Source organism: Ursus americanus, chromosome 27, assembly GCF_024610735.1.
Source record: "Ursus americanus isolate L20-20 chromosome 27, mUrsAme1.1.p, whole genome shotgun sequence".
Lineage (NCBI taxonomy): Eukaryota > Metazoa > Chordata > Mammalia > Carnivora > Ursidae > Ursus > Ursus americanus.
The window spans coordinates 38,563,698-38,588,094 of NC_142153.1; the positions used below are offsets into that span (position 1 = coordinate 38,563,698).

General features: G+C 42.8%; 2 protein-coding genes and 1 pseudogene across 3 annotated transcripts; all 3 read left to right on the plus strand.

The window, feature by feature from the left end:
* The first annotated feature begins 787 nt into the window (after positions 1-787).
* On the plus strand, positions 788-4,370 carry CDKN2AIP (CDKN2A interacting protein). Of its 2 annotated transcripts, none has more exons than XM_045785841.2 (3): positions 788-1,260; positions 1,698-1,797; positions 2,261-2,399. In XM_045785841.2, exons 1-3 carry the CDS (start codon positions 989-991, stop codon positions 2,267-2,269), a joined length of 381 nt encoding a protein of 126 aa, XP_045641797.1. In that variant the 5' UTR covers positions 788-988; the 3' UTR covers positions 2,270-2,399. The 2 variants fall into 2 exon arrangements, with proteins under 2 accessions (XP_045641797.1, XP_045641796.1); XM_045785840.2 differs by having other exon boundaries at positions 797-1,260; positions 1,698-1,828; positions 2,261-4,370.
* Positions 4,371-14,045: 9,675 nt separating this feature from the next.
* On the plus strand, positions 14,046-15,192 carry LOC123784554 (ribonucleoside-diphosphate reductase subunit M2 pseudogene; annotated as a pseudogene).
* Positions 15,193-21,509: 6,317 nt separating this feature from the next.
* On the plus strand, positions 21,510-21,866 carry LOC123784553 (transcription elongation factor A protein-like 8). The gene has a single exon (XM_045785857.2). It carries the CDS (start codon positions 21,510-21,512, stop codon positions 21,864-21,866), a length of 357 nt encoding a protein of 118 aa, XP_045641813.2.
* The last annotated feature ends 2,531 nt before the right edge of the window (positions 21,867-24,397 follow it).

Here is a 24,397-nt window from a genome sequence, read left to right on the forward strand (position 1 = left end):
GCCCTGGGCCAAGCTGTTAAGTTAACCAGAACCCCACGCGAGAGGAAGCCGGGATCGCCTGGGTTGCGCTCTGCGAACCAAACCCAACCCTGCGGGGCACGGGCGAGTTTCAAAGACGACTCCACGGGCACAGCAAACCGGATTAATCGTCTGACCCTACTATCATCATTGTTACTATTTAACATGTTGAGTCTTTAACATTCCTAAATGCCCCGCGTCTGGGACGACCCCCGAAGGCTCCGCTCGTCCACATTCAAAAGAGCGGGGAAGCTGTTTTCTGACACGATCAAAAGATGGAGGCGAGCTTTTGTTTATTTCGGCCCAGCTCTAAACCAGCGTCTGCGGCCCGAGGCGCGCACACCTCGCATTCGACTCGCACCTCCGGCTCCGCGAGGACGCCACGGCACGCGAGGGCTTTGCCCGCCCCGGCCCGGCAGCCCTCGGCCGCCCCGGCCTTCCAGGCCTCCACCCCCCGCGACGCCGCGGGCCCGCGGAAGGAGGGAGCGAGGGGGGCGGCGGGAGCGCGCGCGGCGTCACAAAGCCGAGCCGGAACGCAAGGGCTGGCGCGGTAGACCGGGGCGTCCCGGGCGCACCCACTTGCGGGGCGCGCCCTCGCGGGGCGGGAGGCGCGAGCGCTCGCTCCCCACCCTCCCCCTCCGCCCCCGCGGGCCCGCCTCCGCCGCCAGGCCGGGCCAGGGCGTCGCGGCCGCTCCGGCGCCGCAAAGCGTCCTGGGAGAGCCGGCTCGCGCCGGAAGGACGCGCGGGCGCTCGGCGGCGGCGAGGCTATAAAAGGGAAGGAGCCGGCGGCGGGCGGAAGTGGGCGGTTCAGCTGCTGCGGGCGCTGTTGTTTGGCGTTTGGGCCTCCCGAGGGGCGTTCTCTGGAGGGCCGCCGGTGCAGGCCGCAGTGACAGGGCCGCTCGCACCCGCGCACCCCGCCTCTTTCCCGGTGCAGCGTCTGCTCGCGGCCTCCGCGACCTGCAGGCCCAACATGGCGCAGGAGGTGTCGGAGTACCTGAGCCAGAACCCGCGGGTGGCCGCCTGGGTGGAGACGCTGCGCTGCGACGGCGAGACTGACAAACACTGGCGCCACCGCCGAGAGTTTCTGCTCCGCAACGCCGGGGACCTGGCCCCGACTGGCGGCGCTGCCGCCACTAACACGGAGGAAGCTGCCGACGCCGAGAGCGGGACCCGCGGTCGGCAGCTGCAGCAGCTCATCTCCTTCTCCATGGCCTGGGCGAACCACGTCTTCCTCGGGTGCCGGTGAGTGAGGAAGCGTCCCTGACCGGCCCTCCCGGTTTTGTCTGCCGCCCCCGGACCCGGGCCCGGAGCCTCCGCGGGAGGGGGAAGTTGTGAAGCGCGGGAATCTGCGGGACTGGCTGCCCTCTAAGGGTGAGAAGGGCGTCTCTGCCAGAAGCCGACATGATGAAGAGCCTAACCCGGTTGGGTGGGGGCGGCTGGTGGGGTCGTTGGTTGACAACGCTCGCGTGGTGGACGCTGAATTTAAGGATTGATGAGGAAGGACCCCGCCTCCCTGGCCCTGGAGCATTTGTTTCTGGGGTTCTAGGAAACAAAGTTCCTGGCGGTTGGTACACTTTCTTGATTACAACCAGGAAATGCAGTTCCTGTGGCCTGTTTTTGCACATCCAGAGTAGTAGTTTAGAAAAAACACTTTTTAAAAGTGTCTTTTTCTTTTTCAGGTACCCACAAAAAGTTATGGATAAAATACTTAGTATGGCTGAAGGCATCAAAGTGACAGATGCTCCAATCCATACAACAAGAGACGAACTGGTTGCCAAGGTGAAGAAAAGAGGGATATCGAGTAGCAATGGTTAGCAGATCATAGATGTGAACATACATAGGAGTTTAGAACATAAGTTTGATATAATTAGGAATTATTGTTATTACTAATTTTTTAACAAGCTAGAATTTTTACAATGTTATTAATCAACTTGGAATGTTAAACCTAAATTATGTGTCTGTGTGTTTTAGGCCCTGGTTTTGATAGTTCCCTTTGACTACTTTAGATTTTCAAGTGTCAAATGTTGTCTGTGCTGTTGATTTTTTTAATATTAGAAATTAAATGATGTTATTCAACACTGTTTTAAGAAATTAATGAAGTTATTTCACACTTTTTAAAGAAACTACTAGTCCTGAAATATTTTTGCCTTGTGCCTTTATTTTAACAAGTATCTGTCTTGTAAATTTTCAGCTGATATGTATGAGCTAGACTTAGTCACATATCTGTTTTCCTTCTTTTTAGAAGGGGTAGAAGAGCCAGCGAAAAAAAGAATCTTAGAAGGAAAAAACAATTCTGCAGTTGAGCAAGATCATGGAAAAATTTCTGCCAAAACAGAACGTGCGTCAGCTCAGCAGGAGAACAGCTCAGCATGTACAGGGGCATCTACGAAATCAGAGAGTAGTGGGAACTCCACTCGAAGCTCTGGCACCTCGAGTCAGAATAGCTCTACAGGTGATGGAGATCGGTCCCTTTCCAGCCAAAGTAGCAGCAGCATTTCCTCTCAGGTAACAGCGGCAGGGTCTGGAAAAGCTTCTGAATCAGAAGCTCTAGAGAAACATGGTTCGGCATCGATTGTTTCTTCGTTGTTGAAATCCAGTGTGAATAGTCATGTGACCCAATCTACTGATTCCAGACAACAAAGTGGATCACCTAATAAGAGTGCTTTGGAAGGCTCTTCAGTCTCAGCTTCTCAAAGCATCTCAGAGATTGAGGTGCCTTTGTTGGGCTCCTCCGGAAGCTCAGAAGGAGAGTTGCCACTGTTGTCTTCTAAACCTAGTTCAGAGACAGCTGCAGGTGGGTTAACCTCCAAAACTAGTTCAGAGGCAAGTGTTTCAGCATCTGTTTCTAAAAATAGTTCCTCATCAGGCACATCCTTACTAACTCCCAAGAGCAGCACATCGACAAGTACATCGATGCTGACTTCCAAAAGCACTTCGCAGGTAGCTGCGTCGCTGTTAGCCTCCAAGAGCAGCTCCCAAACCAGTGGATCTCTAGTTCCTAAAAGCACTTCCTTAGCAAGTGTGTCCCAGCTGGCTTCCAAGAGTAGTTCTCAGACCAGCACATCACAGTTGCCTTCTAAAAGTACATCACAGTCGAGTGAGAGTTCTGTCAAATTTTCTTGTTGCAAGTTAACCAATGAAGATGTGAAACAGAAGCAACCTTTTTTCAACAGACTGTATAAGACGGTGGCATGGAAGTTGGTAGCTGTTGGTGGCTTTAGTCCCAGTGTGAATCATGGCGAGCTCCTAAACGCAGCTATTGAAGCTCTGAAGGCAACACTGGATGTGTTTTTTGTTCCACTAAAAGAACTAGCAGATCTGCCTCAAAATAAAAGCTCTCAAGAAAGTATTGTTTGTGAATTGAGATGCAAGTCTGTGTATTTGGGCACTGGCTGTGGAAAAAGCAAAGAAAATGCAAAAGCTGTTGCATCAAGAGAAGCACTGAAGTTATTTCTGAAGAAGAAGGTAGTGGTAAAGATCTGTAAAAGGAAATACAGAGGCAGCGAAATAGAAGATCTGGTACTCCTTGATGAAGAATCAAGGCCTGTAAACTTGCCGCCAGCGTTAAAACATCCTCAAGAATTGTTATAATTTGTCCAAAATACCACTGCATATGATGTCTGGTATTTGAAGAGAAAAACTGGCTTACTTTTGTATAATATAAAACATAGGCTTTCACAAATTTTGTATTGCTTTTTTCCAGTTTTGCAGAAAATTTACATTCTAGTTCTCTTCACACAGTAGAAGTTGTAAATAATTTATGAATGACAGTACGTATTAAAAAGTCTGCATTGACAGCATACCAGTATGCTGTTTTATTTGCTGAAGAAAATACTGTCTTCTATTTTTAATGATTCATTAGGTACGATGTGTAGTTCTGTAGAATCTTAAAACTTTTGTACTACTTTCAACTTGGTGAAAATGTATTGTCTACCGTGCTTTTTTTTTTCCCTAGCTGAATAAACCTCCACATCAAAGAAAAGGGGACCATAGTATTTGAATGTCTGGAAGTCTGTGAAGCTTAAGGTTTTAAGAATGTTGCCCATAATGTTGAACGTGTCTGTTAAGGAATAAAAGAAAAAATAGTTGCCTCAGACTATTTTTATGAGAAGTTGTAAGCATTTTTTAGATATAAAGCAGTATAAAGTACTTAAGGTTATTTTATTCTGAAGTCGTTTAAAATTCACCATGATTTTGACCGCTGCAGATTCTTTAAATGGGTTAATTTATGTTTGAGGTAAAGTACAATTTACACTTTTTCTTAAAGACATAAATGTGGGTTTCTATATTAAGCATATTTTGTGACTACTATTAACAGATTGATTTGTTTAGATATTAAATGCTTTAAGCTATTTTACCTTTTCAAGAAGTCGTGTTTTTTTTTCCCCCCCTCTAAGAACCAATTCCTGGAAATGGGCTTCCCACTACTAGTCATTATAAATTACAATCAGGTCATTTTTCATAACTGATATGCAACTTTTATGGATAGAGGAGTTACAGTTTGCAGATCTAGAGCTAGATGGTTTTTTTTATTTACAAAGCTAGACGAGTACTGGGGACAATGGAGAGCCGTGTGCAGCTCAAATGAGCTTTTCAGTTGAATTACGTTTGTTAGTAATGAAACGGAATCCTATGTCTATTAGGTGATTCTGACTATTACTCTGTTGTATATTGTTTCATTTTTCTTTAAACTCTGGCCCAGAATGTTGTCTTTATGGCCTTCTGTCTAGCTGCTGCACATCGAGCAGTGTTGGCAATAATGTATAGAGAAAAATCAAGAAGTGATCTTTGATATGCTAGTTGTATCAGGGTAGGAAAATTGAATATAAGTAGCACAATTTTAAGTATGCAGAAGTTATTTCTATTTTACATTCTAGAAATAGACAAGGATACTTACATACTTAAAATGACTGGCTTTCATTTTACAAGATAATCTTCAGTGATTCAGTTTTGAGGATGTTAAATTAGATACCAAAGTCCATATTCTGTAAATGGGTTGCCTTTATACGTTGTGAGAAGCAATAACATGAATGTTATGAAAACACTTCTAATTACTTCCCCAGTCTTGGAATGTGTATTTTGTGGGACAATGATTGCTGGAAGAGTGAGCCAAATACTACAAAGGATAAATAAATTTCTGTAATGTGTCTAATTAGGTGGTTTGGTAATTTCCTAAGTTGGCGTGTTTCAAGTTAGTATAAAGGTTATTGAAAATATTTTAAATTATAGTAACCTTTTGATATGGTAGAATTGGAGGAAGTTGCTTAGTGTAAAAACATTGTTTAATTTACAAGCATTTATTTGCTATAGCCTTATTAAAAGTATAAAATACTCAAAAATTTAAAGAATCCCTGATACAGGAGAATTGCATATTTTACAATAGTTCAAGAGAGTATAGTGCAGAAGAAGAAAAGCTTTGGGTAGGAATCTGTTGTTCTTGAGATGGAATCTTGGTTCCCTTGGGAATTTAACCTTTAGACTGCATCTGTAATCAGGACTAATGGCTGTCTCAAAGAGCTATGAGGATTAAAGGAGATAATACATTTAAACTGTCCAGTACAGTGCAGTATACCGTAGTTCATTAATGGCTTACGTATGCTCATTTCCTCACAACTTTATGAGTAACTTCTCATTTGGCCCGTTTTTCAGTTGGAACAAAGTAATTTGGTCAAAGAATGAATTCACGCCCATATCTGATTGCAGAGCACAAGCTCTTACTTTGTAATCTTTCCCATTTCTCTAAACGCTAAAATTTCGGAAAATCCCCTGGGCTGTAGTTTTCTACCACTTTTATTAAGTGACAAAACATCTTTCCAAAGCCTCATTTCCTTGGAATGAGTCACATCAGGAACCCTTCTGTTTCTTAATCCTCCTTAGTACTTGAATGTACTTGCATATCCTCAACTAGGGAATTAGCCCTTATGGGTGCAACTGAAATTTGTTTTTATTTTTATTTCTTGAGATTTTATTTATTAGAGATAGAGCAAAAGCAGGAGAAGCAGTGAGGGGAGAAGCAGCGGGGAGCCAGATGTGGGGCTCAATGCCAGGAGCCTGACCTGAGCTGAAGGCAGATGCTTAACCAACTGAGCCACCCAGGTGCTCCTGAAATTCGTTTTTAAAGCCCTAAAGGGATGCCTGGCTGGCTCAGTCGGTTAAGTGTCTGCGTTTGGCTCAGGTCATAATCCTGGGACCCTGGCATCGGGCCCTGCGTCTGTGTCGGGCTTCCTGAACTAGGAGCCTGCTTCTGGAGACTCCTCCCTCTCCCGCTGACCCTGTCCCCTGCTCATGTTCTTGGTCACTCGCGCCGAGTGATAGGAATAAATTATCAAGATGGAAAATACTGAATTTCATCCTTAAGTCACTGAGGTGAGATGATGTTCTAAAAATTATTTTTCTCGATGGTGGTAAAATCAGGATTTTTTAATGGTAAAGTCAGTTGACTTTGAAGGGCACTGTTGTCATGAATTTTTAACCCAAATTTTTGGGGCCTGCCACTGCTTCCATTGGCTAGGGTGATTGTCATAAGGATAAGTGTGATTCCAAGGCTTTTTATATATAATGTATACATATACACATGTAGTTACATGTCTGTATACACGTGTATATAAAATACACATAAAAAGCCTGCTCCAGTTTATATAGGAAAGGGCCATCATTCTTACCAAGTGCAGGGTTGTGTTTTTGTTTTTGTACACATGTCTCCTTGCTGTTCAGATCCCTGAGTAATGGCAGTGAGAAGATAACTGAAGCCAGCATCAACTGGGAACCAGGTCAGTCCTACAATTGTGTCGTTGTTGTAGTTTAAGGGGAGTTTGTAGGCTTTTTCCTCAAAACTTGGGCTAAAGTCCTACACTGACTCACATCACCAGCAAAGCTCTGGGTACCCATTTCAGCCATGACTTTTAAAACAAATATTTAATGTAGTTGATGAATAGAGATGCTCTTTGTAGCTTTTTATCATTTAAACAAAAACAGGGAGCGTAGGGGTTGTCGGCGTTCATTTTCCCACTACTCCACTAGAAAGGTACTGGTAGAAATTTCACGTTTCCCTGACTTTCTTGAATGCACCTCGGTTGTTATTCAGGTGGAGCCATTTGTTTTTACTTCGCTTTCTGTATTACCAGCTTTAATCTGTTTCACACACAAAAAAAGACTGAAGGAGGATTATTACCTGCAAATGATCATTAATTTTTAAAGATTTCTTTATCATGTCCTTTGCTGTTTATAGAGCAAAAAAATTGAGTAGTTAGTAGACAAAGTCCCAAACTAAATTGACTAACTTGGAAAGGGGAAAAATGTAATATGAAAAGGAATGGTTACACGCAGGACATTCGTTTGAAAACTCAAGATTTTGGGGCGCCTGGGTGGCACAGCGGTTAAGCGTCTGCCTTCAGCTCAGGGCGTGATCCCGGCGTTGTGGGATCGAGCCCCACATCAGGCTCCTCTGCTATGAGCCTGCTTCTTCCTCTCCCACTCCCCCTGCTTGTGTTCCCTCTCTCGCTGGCTGTCTCTTTCTCTGTCCAATAAATAAAATGTAAAAAAAAAAAAAAAAACTCGAGATTTTGTATGCCAGCACTTTAACAGGAAACAATCAAATACCTTTTGTGATTTCGGAATTTTCACGAGTAGAATCCAAACCCACCTTCGAAGTCATTAGGAAGCAACCAAACTATCGCAACAGTAAATACACTGAACTCTAAAACTTCTACAGAAGCGGAATGTATGTAGCTTGAAAAGGAATGTAAAAACCTGCCAAAATGGTAAGAACCACCTGGTGTTCCCCTTATGACTGTTGTCGTGTAAGTTCAGCAGGGCTTGGACGCTCTGTTAAAACCCGAGCTCTGAATATGTAATCGGTGGTTTTCAAACTTTCCCTTCGCCATATGTCCTCAAAGAAAAATGGGAGCCCTCTGTGTATAAAACAGGAGCAGAACTACTTTAGTTCAAAGAGGGTGACCACCAATGAATTCCTCCTACCTTCCTCAATTCCTGCAGCACCTCTCTGGACCCTGAGCGGAAGGGGCTTTAACAACCATGAGGCCCAGCGTAGATCGCTTCCTCCTGCAGCAGTATGAGAAAGGGACCAGTTTACCACACAATGGAACTACTCTGATTTTAAGCAATCTACCAAATAGACTTTGTATCAGTAGGGACTCGGGTGGGGCTTCAGGGACCATCACATAAATTAACGTTTAAATAACACTGAAAATAGCTACCATTTCTTTCTTTTTTATGGTGAAATATAATTGTGGAAGGCCATAAAGTCCAATGATGATCAATTGAATGTCCATATAACATCCAGTTCACAAAACCATATCAGCACCGCGAACACTCCCACGTGTAGCTACCATTTATTTGGTGCCTACAATATATTGTTGGTTTGCCTATGGTTTTTTCTTTTTGTTTTGGTTTTTAAGTCAGCTCTATGCTCAACGTGGGGCTTGAACTCACAGTCCCAAGATCAAGAGTCACATGCTCTACTGACTGAGCTGGTCCAGGTGCCCCTACCAGGTCTTATTCAAGCCTCCCTGAACCTCATGAGGTGGGTGGGTATTGTTGATCCTATGTTACAACTGAGAAAACTGATGACCATTTTGAATTGTTTCCCTCAAATCACAGAACTAGTGTATGTTGAAGCAGGGACTCAAATCCAGTGTTCGCGCAGAACACTGAGCAATGACTTGGTTCTAATTCGGGGCAGTGAATGTGAACACCAATGATACATGCTGTCCCCCGATCTTTGTTTCCTATGTTCCAGAAAATAGGAAGTGTAATTAGACTTGGAGGAAAATTTGAGAAATGTTATCTGTTTAAACTACGAAGCTTCTAAAAAGGTACACTTTAAAAGAAACTGCTCAAGTATGTATCTGAAATAATCATTGGGAAATATTTTCTGGACATTCTAGTTGTAGAACAGAAAGGGACAATTTGCAGAGGCAATGGTAAAATCAATGATGTTATCAATGGTTGAAACAAATTATGAATCCTGTCTCATTACTCTTCACCATTTGTATATTATTAAGGTTTTTTGGTGCACTAAAGCGAATACGGTTCTCATGAAATACAAACTAATAGAGATCCAGGGGAGCACTTCCAGTTGATCTTACCTGTGTGCCCTGATAGTGGACCATATTTAATGAGGGAGTTTTCAGATCCACTCAGTAACCTGCAGTTGGGAAACCAAGATGGGGTAACGTATGTGCACCTTCTGTCCTTGTTTTTCATTTCAAAATATTCAATGCAATCGAGATAAGTATGATATAGGTAAGATAAGGATACTATTTTGAAAATATTTGTTCCTTTCCCCCCCATAATTCACATTCTCTAGCAGTCATTCTGCTATTACAGCAGAAGCCTCCTATAGGGAAGGAGAGAATAATACGACTTTAGTTAGGGCAGTCCATAGCAGGGATAGCAAGGAAGTAAAAAGCCACTCATTCCAGCCTCAGTAGATTTTGAGGAGGGGAAGGGTGAAGAAGGGAAGCAGGCCTCCGAGACCTGTGGGTCCTGATCACTAGCCTCTAGCATGACCCTCGACCGGCGGCAATGTAGAGGCGGGAGTAATAGTTTCCATTTAGTGAGCCCGCCTTGTTCATCCCGACTGTAATCAAAGAATGCATCACTCCTTAGCAGCGTCCAGGAGATCCAAAGAGGGTTTGAGTAAGATACTGAAGGCATCAGGTCCTTCAATCCAGAGCCAGAGTTGTAGAACACCAGGGGACATCATCCATAGAATGGGTGTCATCTAATGCAATGAATGATGTCCCCTGGAGTTGTGGAACAAGGTGGCCCTTTTTGGAATCCCTGGAATTGCTATATGAGTAAACTTATTTTAAAAATCTTACTTTAGGGAAGCTTGGGTGACTCAGTCGGTTAAGTGTCTGCCTTTGGCTCAGGTCATGATCTGGGAGTCCTGGGATGGAGCCCTGCCTCAGGAGTCCCTGCTCTGTGGGGAGTCTGCTTCTCCCTCTCCCTCTGCACCTCCCCCCAACCCCCTGCTCGTGCTCTCTCTCTTTTTCAAATAAATCTTTAATTAAAAAAAACCTACTTTAAGAAAGTAATTTGAAATCCATATTAGTGGTTCTATGAAGCATGGGTAGCATATAAATTCTGACTGTTCTTGGGAGTAGCATGTGTTCAGGTTACTTGACCACGCTGGGGGCACTATTTATACATACTTGGTCATGAGTTACTTTGTCCAATACGTTCTTCTCTAGGAAGAATTATTTTAAGACAAGAGCCTAAAATCAAATCATATCAAGTGAAGCAAAGCTACTCGGGTTATGTTAAGGATTTTTTTTTTCTCTATTCACAAAGCTTGGGGGCAATTCAGGAATTAGGCAGATGAATTATGTCAGCTCAGGTATGGAATAACACTGAGAGTCTGCTCCGTGTTCTCTCCTACAGACAGGTAATCGCCCTGAATTACCAGGTTTGCTTCTGCACATTCGATGTAAGCTCCCCTCCATCCCTCTCTCAGTTTCCCTTTGATCTGTTTCTTTGCTCCATTAATTCTCTTCTGGTTGTTACCTTCGCTGAAGTGAGCCCACATAAATCAAAGGTTTGAAGGGTTTTACTTTCTAAGACCACAGACGATAGTACGTACTTCAGAAGTTGGACAGCCCATGCATTCCAGTGTGATGTTGGTTCCGGGAGAATAGTGAGAGAGGCAATGCTGACCCCTTTTGATCTCTGTCAGTAGAAAGCAGGAGGGGAAAGACCGGTACAAAAAAATAATATGAGATTAGCTCAGTCAACTTTGTTCCCATCCAATGGACCTATGAATTTTGTGTAGACTTTGGTGGCTTTTTAGAATTTAAAATTCTATCCCTTATTGTAAGGGAATCCATGTCATCATACACCAAAGCAAAGCTTTCCCACTGAGCCTTGACCTACAACAGACAAACTAGAATAACATTAACAACATATTGTTTTCTTTTGCCGGTATGAAAACATTACCACAATTATGGTGGCTTAACCAATACAAATCTGTAGGTTAGAAGTCCAACACCGGTCTCCAGGGGCTCAAATCAAGTAGCTGGCAGTTCTGCGTTCCCTTCTGGGGGTCTGAGGAAGAATCTGTTTGCTTGCCTTTTCCAGCTTCCATGGGCTGCTTATAGTCCTAGCTCCTTACTTACCCTCTTCCTCCATCTACAAAGCTAGAAATGATGGGTTGAGTCCTCAAATGGCATGACCTTGACCCTGCTTCAGCTGTCACATCTTTTTTTCTGCCCCTGACATCTCCACCTACTCTTTCACTTTTTGGGCCTCCCTTTCCCACTTATAGGGACCCATGTGATTACATTAGGTCCACATAGATAATCTCCATATTTTAAGATCATCTGAGGAGTTGATCATCTGATCGACTTTTTAAATTCCATTTGCAACCTTCATTCTCCTTTGCCATGTAATGTAACATATTCATAGATTCCAGGGATTAGGACGTGGTTCCCTGGGGGTCCATTATTCTGCATACCATATAGAGATTCGAATTCACCACCGCCACCATTTATCTTAAGAATGTTGGCCTTCTAACTTCATAAATGACAAGTGTTGACTGCCTTGCTGCTGAGCAAGATGCAGACTGGAAAGTGGTACAGCTTAAAAATGAATCCCACAGCACAGCTCGATAAATTGATGCAATTAAGATGGATCTCCTTACTTTAAACAATGTCTGATCACAAGTAGTTTCTTTGTCATTTAATCCTCAAAGTCTAATAAGGGAGCCTCTTTCTACTGCAAGTTTCCTTAAATAAGAATGCCTTTCTCTTAAGGGTCAAATAATAGAAGTACAATTATAGCTACAATGGCAAACAAACTGTTGACAGGTTTTCCAGACTTCTCTGGGGGCTAGCAGGATTGCGTCTTTGCCATAACGAGGCTGGCGGGAGTGGCAAGCGTGATAGAGTAGGTGCTCTGCGCCCTGCCTTCCTGTACTTACTCTCACTGATCCCACAAATGTCAAATCGGCTTCTCATGCTGAGCAAGATCCCTCTTATTTTTTTTTTAGAGATTTACTTATTTATTTTAGACAGGGAGTGAGGGGGGGCAGAGGGAGAGGGAGACAAGCTGACTCCCTGCTAAGTGGGGAGCCCAACGTGGGGCTTGATCCCAGGATCCTGGGATTGTGACCTGAGCTGAAATCAAGAGTCATCTAGATGTTTAACCAGCGTAGCTACCCAGGTGCCCCTCTCTTAATTTTTTTTTCTAAGATTTTATTTTTAAGTAACCTCTACACCCAACGTGAGCCTCGAACTCACAACTCTGAGATAGAGTCTCAAGCTTCACTGACTCCAGCCAGGTGCCCCAGATACATCTTAAATCTATAGCTTTCAAGTATAGCTGAACAGATAGCCAAAGGGCATCCATAATTATTAAAACACATGATTGGGCGTTCTTTGTAGCCATAATGGTTAAATACATGCTAGGCATTTGAAAAATCACATTGGCTGACTTCAAATATCTGACATTTCATAGCAAGTATCCTAAGGAGGTGAAAGGGAGGAACATGTCATGAGGAACATGACAGCACGTGTTTTGCTCCAGATAACATGTATACTTCTGAAATCAGAGTTATGTGGTGGGTTTGTTTGTTTGTTTTATTTTGTTTTTTTTTACAGCAAATTTACAAAACACAAATTCTACGCGCTTCAAAGAAAGAGTATCTTTATTTGGAAAGAATATCTGTATGTGTTTTTAGGCCACCTCTTTTGGAATTGCCTTTTGTTCCAGAAGCATATTCTTTGGAATTTCCTCAGTGATTGAGTGGTAGAAAATATTTGTATTTTGTGGATAGATTTGATTTTTCCTTTTTTGCAGGGGGGGGTGTTTAGGGTACAAAATGCACTTATCCGATGGGGCCTCAAATTAACTCATTGGTTTTGACGACTTACAAGTCTCCACTTAAGGGCTCTTGTGTCATTTGTCAACTGGCTTAACAAAAAGTTGTCCAATCTTACCATTTCTTGAGTGCCTATATCAGTTAGGGTTCTTTTGTTTCAAGCTACAGAAATTAACTCTAAAATGGCAAAACAAAAATTAGTGAAAGATCACTCATTGAAACAAAGGACAAGTCAAACCACTAAGAATGTAGGCAGCAGATACGTACAAGAGACTTATTTTAGACCTAAAGACACCTATTGATTGGAAGTGAAAGGGATGGAGGGACGCCTGGGTGGCTCATTTGGTTAAACATGTGCCTTCAGCTCGGGGCATGATCCCAGGGTCTGGGGATCCAATCCTGCATCGGACTCCTTGCTCAGCAGGGAGCCTGCTTCTCCCTCTGCCCGCTGCTCCCCCTGCTTGTGCTCTCTCTCTCTCTCACAGATAAATAAATAAAATCTTTTAAAAAGGGGGGAGGGGATGAAAACCTCTATCATGCAAATGGATGTCAAAAGAAAGCCAGAGTAGTAATACTTATTTCAGACAAAATAGATTTTAAAACAAAAACTAACAAGAGACAGAGAGAAGGACACTATATAATAATTAAGGGGACAATCCAACAAGAAGATATAACAATTGTAACTATTTATGCACCCACTATGGAAGCACCCAAATACATAAAACAGTAACAGACATAAAGGAACTACTCGGTAGGGGACTTTAACACCCCACTTATATCAGTGGATAGGTCATCGTAACAGAACATCAACCAGGAAACAAAGACGTTGAGTGACACACTGGAACAGAGGGATTTAATGTTTATTCAGAACATCGCATCCTAAAAACATCAAAATACACATTCTATTCAAGTGCACATGGAACATTCTGCAGAATAGATCACATACGAGGGCCACAAAATAAGTCTCAACAAATTCAAAAACATCGAAGTCATACCATATATCTTTTCAGACCAGGACCTATGAAACTAGTAGTCAGTTTCCAGAAAAAATCTGGAAAGACCACAAATACATGAAAGTTAAATAACATGCTACTACACAATGAATGGGTCAACCAGGAAATAAAAGGAAAAATAAATAGTCCCAAGAGCTGCCAGCCGACTCACCTGCCGGACCCCCTCGCCCCCTATGCTCCCCCTCCGCCCCCGGCTGGCCGCCATCATGGAGCCCCAGCAGCTCCAGCTCTCACCCTCAAGGGGCTTAGCCCGGCGGACAAGGAGAACATGCCCCCCGCCCTCAGCGGGCCCGCGTGCCGGCCAGCAAGACCACCAGCACGATCTTCCAGGAGCCCACCCAGCCAAAAACTAAGGTCCTTGCCCCCAGCCTGCAGGACGAGCCCCCACTGAGAGAAAACCCTCATGGCTTCGTCATCTTCCCTGCCGAGGACCACGATCTTTGGCAGATGGATAAGAAAGCTGAGGCCTCCTTTTGGACAGCTGAAGAGGTGGATCTTTCCAAGGACATTCGGCGCTGGGAATCCCTGAAGCCTGAGGGCTATTTTATATGCCATGTTCTGGCTTTCTCTGCGGCAAGTGATGGCATAGTAAATGAAAACTTGGTGGAGCGGTTTAGCCAAGAAGTTCAGATCACAGAAGCCCGCTGTTTCTATGGCTTCCAAATTGCCACGGACAACATACATCTCAGCATGGATGCGATGTGCAGTCTCCTCACCGACAAACATTCCAAAGAAGGGGAATTTCTCTTCAATGCCATTGAGACGATGCCTTGTGGGAAGAAGGAGGCAGATTGGGCCTCGCATTGGATTGGGGACAAAGAGGCTACCAATGGGGAACGGGTTGTGGCCTTGCTGCTGTGGAAGAGATCTCATTTTCTGGTTTTTCTGTGTCGTCATTCTGGCTCAAGAAATGCCTGGCCTCACATTTTCCCAGGTATTTATTAGCAGAGATGAAGGTTCATACTGTGACTTTGCCTGCCTGATGTCCAAACACCTGGTCCATGAACCCTCGGAGCTGAGAGTGAAGGAACTAATTATCAATGCTGTTAGGATAGAACAAGAGTTCCTCCCGGAGGCCTTGCCCGGGAATCTCGTTGGGATGAATTGCATGTTAATAAAGCACTATATTGAATTTGTGGCAGACCAACTTATGTGGGAGCGAGGTTTTAGCAAGAGTCGAAAATCCATCTGACTTTAAGAAGAATATTTTCACTGCAAGGGAAGACTAACTTCTTTGAAAAGAGAGGAGTTGGGTCTCAGAGGATGACAGTGATGTCAAGTCCAACAGAGAATTCTTTTAGCTTGGATGCTGACTTCTAAGTGAATGAAGATGTGCTCTTATTTTGTTGATTTTTTTTCCCTCTTTCTCATAAAAAAAAAAATCAGCTACTTGAAGTGTATCAAACCAGCCACACCGTGAATTACCCGTAATGTTCTTTAATAGCATCGTGAAACCTGTGTAGCTACCTCGTAAGCAAGCCTGTGGTTAGTGATGCTAGTCGGCTCACCCAGAAAGAAGCAGAGACGGAAGCCACTCGGATTCTTAGGAGAGATGTTGGCCGTGTTTGGCTTTTTCAGGCAGGCTGGCTGTGCATGACTTCACCGTGGCAGTCAGGGCTCAAAGTGGGGGGGCTCTGGCGTGAGTCTGATCCGGCAGGATTAATCCGTCAGTTACTCCAAGGCCCTTGGGAGGGTCGGCCTCGGTGCTTCAAAGCAGATTTTAAAGTTTACTTATTGATTTGTATACAGAGCCGGCACTTTACACACACATAAACAGTTTGTACAGTTGAATTAAAGGCCCGATTTAACCTAATTTGGTTTCTAGCCCAAATGCAAAGCCTTCTATTGACCACGAATGGGAGCCCGTTTGGAATTTACTAGGTGACCAAAGTCTGTCAAACCTGTGCAGATCAAACACGTTATTTCTATTCTTTATTTTCTAGAATGAATGGATGTGCTCTTTAATCAACTTTCAAGTCAGTCCTGCTGACTTTAGCCAATACCCAGGTATTAGTTGGTGCCACAAAGAGGACAGGTTGTGTTTTGTATTTTGGAGGCCGGGTTGAGTATCGTGGGATGAGAGTGAGGAGAAAGGAGCTTCTGAACTGGAGCTTGAAGTGTGATGCAGGCTGTCTGCTGGTCACCTGGGGGCGTGCCAGGGGCAGCGTCCTTTTATTTCTCAAATTGTGTTTTCCCCAACTTCGACTTCTTTATTTTTTTTTTAAGATTTTATTTATTTATTTGACAGAGAGAGAGACAGCCAGCGAGAGAGGGAACACAAGCAGGGGGAGTGGGAGAGGAAGAAGCAGGCTTCCAGCAGAGGAGCCTGATGTGGGGCTCGATTCCAGAACCGTGGGATCGCGCCCTTAGCCAAAGGCAGACACTTAATGACTGCGCCACTCAGGCGCCCCCAGCTTCGACTTCTTATGAAAGATCCTTAGATCCTTAGCTGTAGGATCCGAGACGATATTGTAAATCGATTTTCCGATCATCCTTGCACGAAATGCCCCGCTGAGGATCTTGCTCCGATTAAGTGGCACAACCAGGACTGAAGTTGGCTCCCTGAAAAGTTGAGCACGTATTCTGATTTGGTTGAATTTGTAAGTAGGTACCGTTGACCTCATCCATTTGTATTTACTACATGTTTTTTAGATTAGAAATTTTTTTTTTACTTTGTATGTCCTTTTATATCTGTGGTTCATATTTTGAAATAATTGCCCAGTTAGTGTGGTCATGACTGAAACAGAGTTCAGTGCGGTTCCTTTAAGCATTTGCCTCAATCTGAGCATCACCTTGTTGGATTCCTGAACTTCAGGAGAAAACTCAAGTTGCATGAGCTGTATGAATACATGTTCTATTCACATCGTAATTTTAGAATGAAGCATCAAATAATACACTTAATAGGGCTAGTTTGAATCGACCTGCCTTTGTGTTACCCCCGCCTTCTCCCTACCCCCCTCCCCCCACAAAAAAACCCAGCCAGGACATTACATGGAAGGTGGTGGATGATACACACTGATCCTTTGGCTGCATTTGTTAACCTGGTGTATTGTGTTGGCTGATCACTGGCCTGTTCTATCGTCAGTTTTCTTCATTTATCATGTAAGTTGTCAAATAGTCAATTTTAAAAGTTTCTGTAAAAGGAGATTTCTATCTTTTAAATGATTGTTACCTAAAGTCAATCCAGATTATGTGGTTCTCACACTTGTGCAACACAAAAGTGAATAAAAGTTTTTGTCTCATGAAAAAAAAGAAAAGAAAAAAGAAATAAGTATATGGAAACAAATGAAAATGAAAATACAACGGTCCAAAACCTCTGGGATGCAGCAAAGTCAGTCCTGAGAGAGAAGTATATAGCAATACAGGCCTTCCTCAAGAAGCAAGAAATATCTCAAACAACCTAACCTTACACCTAATGGAGCTAGAAAAAAAAAAAAAAAAAACAACAAACAGAACCTAAAACCAGCGAAAGGAAGGAAATAATAAAGATTAGAGCACATATAAATGATAAACAAACTAAAAAAAAAAAAATAGATCAATGAAACCAGGAACTGGTGCTTTGAAAAAAATCACTAAAATTGATAAACCTCTAGCCAGATTTATGAAGAAAAAAAGAGGACTCAAAACTTCAAATGAGAGAGGAGACATAACCAACACCACAGAAATACAATCATAAAAGAATATTATGGGAGGGCGCCTGGCTAGCTCAGTCAGTGGAGTGTGCAACTCTTGACCTTGGGGTTGTGCATTCGAGCCCCATGTTGGGTGTAGAGATTACTTAAAAATAAAATCTTTAAAAAAATATTATGAGAAACTATATACCAACAAATGGGACAGCTTAAAAGAAATGGACAAATTCCTAGAAACACATAAACTACCAAAACTGAAACAGGAAGAAATAGAAAATCTGAACAGACTAACAACCAGCAAAGAAATTGAGTCGGTAATCAAGAAACTCCCAACAAACGAAAGTCCAGGACCAGATGGCTTTATAGGCAAGTTCTCCCAAACACTTAGAGAATTAATACCTATTTTTCCTAAACTATTCCAAAAAATAGAGAAGAAAGGAAAACTTCCAAATTCATTCTATGAAGCCAGCATTATCCTGCTACAAAAACCAGATAAAGACACCACTAAAAAGGAATGCCAGGCCAATATCCCTGATGAACATAGATACAAAACTCTCAACAAAATACTAGCAAACTGAATTCAATGATACATTACAAAAATCATTCCCTGTGGGCAACCCTTTTGGGTCTCCTCCCTCTTTGGGAGCTTTGTACTATAGCTCAACAACTTTACTATCCCTCAATAAACTTTGCTTGGCTGCCCACCAAAACAAAACATAACAAAAACAAAAAACAAAACAAAACAAAAACCCAAAAATCATTCACCACAATTAAGTGGAATTTATTCCTGGGATGCAAGTGTGGTTCAGTATTCACAAATCAATGTCATACGTCACTTCAATAAGAGAAAGGATAAGAACCATATGATCATTTCAATAGATGCAGAAAAAGTACAACATCCATTCATGATAAAAACCCTCAACAAGGGGCGCCTGGGTGGCTCAGTGGTTAAGCATCTGCCTTCGGCTCAAGGCGTGATCCCAGGGTCCTGGGATCGAGCCCTGCATTGGGCTCCCTGCTTCACTGGGAGCCTGCTTCTTCCTCTCCCTCTCCCCCTGCTTGCGTTCCCTCTCTCGCTGGCTGTCTCTCTCTCTGTCAAATAAATAAATAAAATCTTAAAAAAAAACAACAACCTCAACAAGGTAGGTTTAGAGGGAACATACCTCAACATAATAAAGGCCATATATGAAAAACCCACAGCTCACATCATCCTTAATGGGGGAAAACTGAGAACTTTTACCCTAAGATCAGGAACAAGACAAGGGTGTCTATCCTCACCACATTTGTTCAACATAGTACTGGAAGTCCTAGCCACAGGAGTCACAACAAAGAGAAATAAAAGACATCCAAATCGGTAAGGAAGAAGTAAAACTTTCACTGTTTGCAGATGACATGATGCTATATATAGAAAACCCCAAAGAGGGGCACCTGGGAGGCTCAGTCGGTTCAGTGTCTGCCTTCGGCTTGGGTCATGATAGGGGGGTCCTGGGATCGAACCCCGCATGGGGCTCCCTTCTCAGTGGGGAGTCTGCTTCTCTCTCTCCCTCTGCTCTTCCCCTCTGCTCGTTCTCTCTCTCTCAAATAAATAAGATCTTAAAAAAAAAAAGAAAACCCAAAAGACCACCAAAAAACTGCTAGAACTGATAAACAAATTCAGTAAGGTTGCAGGTTACAAAATCAATGTGCAGAAATCTGCTGCATTTCTATTCATTGATACTGAAGCAGCAAAAGGAAAAATTAACAATCTCATGTACACTTGTACCCAGTATAATAAGATACCTAGGAATAAACCTAACCAAAGAGATGAAAGACCTGTATTCTGAAAACTATAAAACACTATTGAAAGAAATTGAGGATGACATTCATGGAAAGACATTCCAGCTCATGGATTGGAAGAACAAATATTGTTAAATGTCTATACTACCCAAAGCAATCTATGCATTTAATGCAATCCCTATCAAAATACCAACAGTATTTTTCACAGAACTAAAACAAACAATCCTAAAGTTTGTATGGAAATACAAAAGACCTTGAATAGCCAAAGCAATCTTGATAAAGAAAAGCAAAGCTGGAGGCACAATTCCAGGTTTCAAGTTATATTACAAAGCTGTAGTCATCAAAACAGTATGGCACTGGCACAAACATAGACACATAGATCAATAGAACAGGATAGAAAATCCACAAGTAAACCCACAATTATGCAGCCAATTAATCTTTGACAAAACAGGAAAGAATATGCAATGGGGAAAGGACAGTCTCTTCAACAAATGGTGCTGGGAAAACTGGACAGCCATATGCAAAAGAATGAAACTGGACCATTTTCTTACACCATTCACAAAGATAAACTCAAAATGGATTAAGGATCTAAATGTGAGACTGGAAATCATAAAAATCCTAGAAGAGAACACGAGCAGTAACTTCTTTGACATTGGCCATAACAACTTCTAGATATGTCTCCTGAGGCAAGGGAAATGAAAGCAAAAATAAACTGTTGGGACTTCATCAAGATAAAAAGCTTCCGCACAGCAAAGGAAATAATCAACAAAACTAAAAGGCAACCTATGGAATGGGACAAGATATTTGCAAATGACATATTCAAAAAAGAGTTAGAATCCAAATATATAAAGAACTTATAAAACTTAATACCCAAAACCCAAAACATCCAGTTAAAAAATAGGCAGAAGACATGAACAGACATTTCCCCAAAGAAGACATCTAGATGGCCAACAGACACACGAGAAGATGGTCATTATCACTCACCATCAGGGAGATGCAAATCAACACTACAATGAGACAGCACCTTCCACCTGTCAGAGTGGCCAAAATCAATAGCACAAGAAACGACAGGTGTCGGGCAGGATGTGGAGAAAAAGGAACCCTCGTGCACTGTCGGTGGGAATGCAAACTGGTGCAGCCACTGTAGAAAACAGTATGGAACTTCATCAAAAAGTTAAAAATAGAGGGGCGCCAGGGTGGCTCAGTTGGTTGAGGGTCTGACTCTTGGTTTTAGTTCAGGTCATGATCTCAGGGTTGTGGGATCAAACCCCACATCAGGCTCCGTGCTCAGCAGAGAGTGTACTTGGGGGTTATCTCCCTCTGCCCCTCCCCTCACTCATGTGCTCTCACAAATGCACTCTCTCTCTAGGATAAATAAATAAATGTTCTTTTAAAAAAAGTTAAAAATAGAACTACCTTATGATTGCACTACTGGGTTTACCCAAAGAATAAGAACACTAATTCAAAGGATATGTGTACCCCTATGTTTATAGCAGCATTACTTACCATAGCCGAGATACAGAAGCAGCCCAAGTGTCCATCAGTAGATGAATGGATAAAGAAGATGTGGTACGTATGTATGTGTGTATATATATACCCACACACAATGGAATATTATTCAGTCATAAAGAGAATGAAATCTTGCCATTTGCAATGACATGGATGAAGCTAGAGTGTATTATGCTAAGTGAAATAAGTCTGTCAGAGAAAGACAAAATAACGTATGATTTCACTCATATGTGAAATTTAAGAAATAAAACAACAGAGACAATCAAGAAACAGTGTCTTGGGCGCCTGGCTGGCTCAGTTGGTAGAGTATGGGACTCTCGATCTCAGAGTCATGAGTTCGAGCCCCACATTGGGTGTGGAGCCTACTGAAAAGAAAAGAAAGAAAAGAAAAGAAAAGAAAAGAAAAGAAAAGAAAAGAAAAGAGAAAGAAAAGAAAAGAGAAAGGAAAGGAAAGGAAAGGAAAGGAAAGGAAAGGAAAGGAAAGGAAAGGAAAGGAAAGGAAAGGAAAAGAGTCTTGGATGTGTGCAGAAGTCCTTATAGTCCAGGGCCTGTTTCCCTTTAGCAGCTCCGTGTTGCTGGGGGAGGAGAAAAGTACCCCGGATCCTTTCAGGACTCTTTGGTCTTTTGGGCATGACATAAATCGAGTGAGGGAAGGAGGCAGCAATATCCCCCTGGATCCCTGCAGGATTAATTTATTCAAAGAATAACAGAAATATACTCAATATGCAAAAGTCTTGTGAAGAAAATGAAGGAAAACCACAGAGCATGCCAAAGACTGAGGCAGACCACCCTTCAGAAGATGTACCACAGGAGGCAGAAGGAAATCCTCAATCTTCCGAAGAAGAAGGTGAAAGCCAGGAAGCAGAAGGAAATCTTAGAGGAAAGCTGACCCAACCTGGCCAGGGGTTTAAAGAGGACACTCCTGTGAGGCATTTGAACCCTGAAGAAATGGTAAGAGAAGTAGATGAGTTGGAAGGGATTAAGGAAGAGATAAGAAGAATAAGAAACAAGTTTGTGATGATGCGTCGGAAGCAAAGACATTCACGCAGCTGTCCTTACCCTGTGTGCTTTAGGCTTTGAATTCTATTTTGTCTGATATTAAAATCTGGCCCCTGCTTTCTTTGTGTTAGCGTTTTCCGATGTATCTTTGACCCTCATTTTACTTTAGTTATCTGGTGGAATTTTGTTTTAGGTAGTTTCCTTGTTACCAGCATCTCACTGGATTTGTATTTTGACCCATTCTCCAGGTGTGTTTTTCAATTGGAAAGTTTCACACGTTTGCATGAAAATATATTCAATCTATATTGCAAAGTAAAACATAACAGGTTACAAAGCAGTATATTTAATATCAGCTCACATATGTAGGATTAAATCCCAAATTTGTGTTCGTGTGTGTGTGTATACATACAAACGTATATCAAAAACATAACTGCTTATTCTGTGCGGTGTGAGCTTTTTTCTTTTTGCTTATATGTATTTTTTCATGAACACATGTCACACACACAAAAACAATTAAAGTTTTATAAGTAAGAGTTAAATAATTTGCAACCAGCTTATAAGGGCAATGGGGTCACCTAAACTCTTGATGGGAGAACTATTTAAAAAATGTAAACCTCGTTATCTCTGGATCTCTTGGCCAGAGGAATAAAACTGGCAATTATTACAGGGAAAAGAAAGAAAGAAAGAAAGAGAAGATCCTCTTAATTATAGAGAACGAACTGATGGTTACAGAGGGGAGGTGGGTGGAGGGATGGGTTAAATAGGTGATGGGGATTAAGGACTGTACTTGTCATAATGAGCACAGGGTGAGTCATGGGAGTGTTGAATCACTATATTGTACACCTGGAACTGATATGACACTGTATGTTAACTAACTGGAATTAAAAACTTAAAAAAAAACCCACTATGCTGGTAAAACAAATCTAAAAAGTGGAGACAGACAATTTCTCTCCCTCTTTTTTTATTCAAGTAAACTCTACCCTGGGTGGGGGGACTTGAACTCACAACCATGAGATCAAGAGTCACATGTTTCACCAACTGAGCCAGCCAGGTGCCCCAGAGACAATTTCATCAAGGTATTGTCATTCAAACAATGCAATTCCAACTATTCTATGTGCTGTAATTTAACTTAAGTTTCAGGTTCTCAAGAAAGAGAATCCAAGTTGCTAAGCTTAGGTTACATGTCTGTCTCATGGGGTGGGGGTGGGGTGCATGAATAATTTATCAACCAATGTCAACAGGAGACTTGGCTCCATGAAGGCCCAGACACAGATGCCGCCTGGATAAATCAAAATTTACTTTTTAAAGGATCTAGAATGAGGTTAGCATAGTCAGGATACTCTGCAGAAAGATCAACAATATTCTCCAATGACAAAGAGAAGTCGAAACTTCTGGATCCAGATCCTCAAAAGGTAATGTATTGAGTTGGCAAGGGTCACATCAGACCTGCAATCTCAACTGCATCCCTCAGGCCCACATTTATGTGGCAGAGGCTAGAAATTTGAGAGACAGCGTGCTTAATATGTTGAAGGCTGTCATGTCCAAACCAAACGCAACCCATGGTAGAGTTATGTTCTGCACACTGTGATTTCTAGGCTTCAATATATTGTAATTTTAGACCTGCAAAAACTTCATCTATTTCTCTTAGCTTTCCCAAAATAACATGGCTTGAGCCAAGAACATACTTGAATTCAATGCTGTAGGACTAGAACAATGTCAATTACCTACGCGTCCCCAGGGCTATAGCTCCTGGACCAGCTGAAGGGGCTATCCTGGGCCAGGCACCTTGACTGACATCCCCTTGAGACTGTATGGCTGGGTGTGGGAGCAGGTAGGGGTGGGGCAGTGGCGGTGGCAGTGGCAGTGGCGGGGGAGGACAGTTCCCCCAAGTTCTCTTTGCCTCAGGGATCATTCTCCAGAGGGATGTTTTAACTACAAAAAGGGAAAGATGCGAGGGTCAAAACAGAGGTCCCGTGGAGTGACTTATGTGAATAATCAGTCGTTGGGACATCCAACAAGTTCTTCCCGTGCTCCTCTCTAGAAGAAGCCAGTCGTTAAAGCTACCCCGCTACGCAGCTCCTGGAACACACGCTCTCCTCATTCTCAGAGTCTCTGTTCTCTGAAAGTATCCCAAGCAATCCTGCCCTCGAGGGAAAAATAGGCAAGAGATTTGCCTCAGAACCCCCCCCCCCCCCCCCACTGATCGGAATAGGGTGGTGAGGGTGCTTTCCCACAGTGGATTTCCCTCACTCTGGTCGCTGTGGTTTCCTTTCTCCCGGGTGTCAAGCTACTGTCGCGTCCGACTGAGGCAGCTCTTTGCTGCTACCATCGTTGTTTGGTCATCACTGATTTCCCGAAGAAGCTGTTCTCCCTAACACCATCTCCAATGTTTTATTCCATTCCAACGGTTAACAGGTGGCAAGCACAGGCACAGTGCCTGCTCTTGAATCTCATATCGTCTGTAAAAAGAATAAATGATTCACCCTTCTCAGTTTAATCAGTAAAAAGTACTCGTGATGGAACTCCCAACCAAGGGAGAAGCCGCTAACGGAAAGTGCTGCTTCCTCAGGAGAGGAGGGGGCCGGCCCCCGTGGGATGATGCTCTTTCAGGT

Excerpts from the sequence above, each read along its gene's own strand:
- LOC123784553 (XM_045785857.2), top strand. The coding sequence starts at position 21,510 with ATGCAAAAGTCTTGTGAAGAAAATGAAGGAAAACCACAGAGCATGCCA.
- CDKN2AIP (XM_045785840.2), top strand. The coding sequence starts at position 989 with ATGGCGCAGGAGGTGTCGGAGTACCTGAGCCAGAACCCGCGGGTGGCC. Across the intron at positions 1,261-1,697 it reads CACGTCTTCCTCGGGTGCCG|GTACCCACAAAAAGTTATGG; the intron begins GTGAGTGAGGAA and ends TTTCTTTTTCAG. Across the intron at positions 1,829-2,260 it reads AGGGATATCGAGTAGCAATG|AAGGGGTAGAAGAGCCAGCG; the intron begins GTTAGCAGATCA and ends CCTTCTTTTTAG.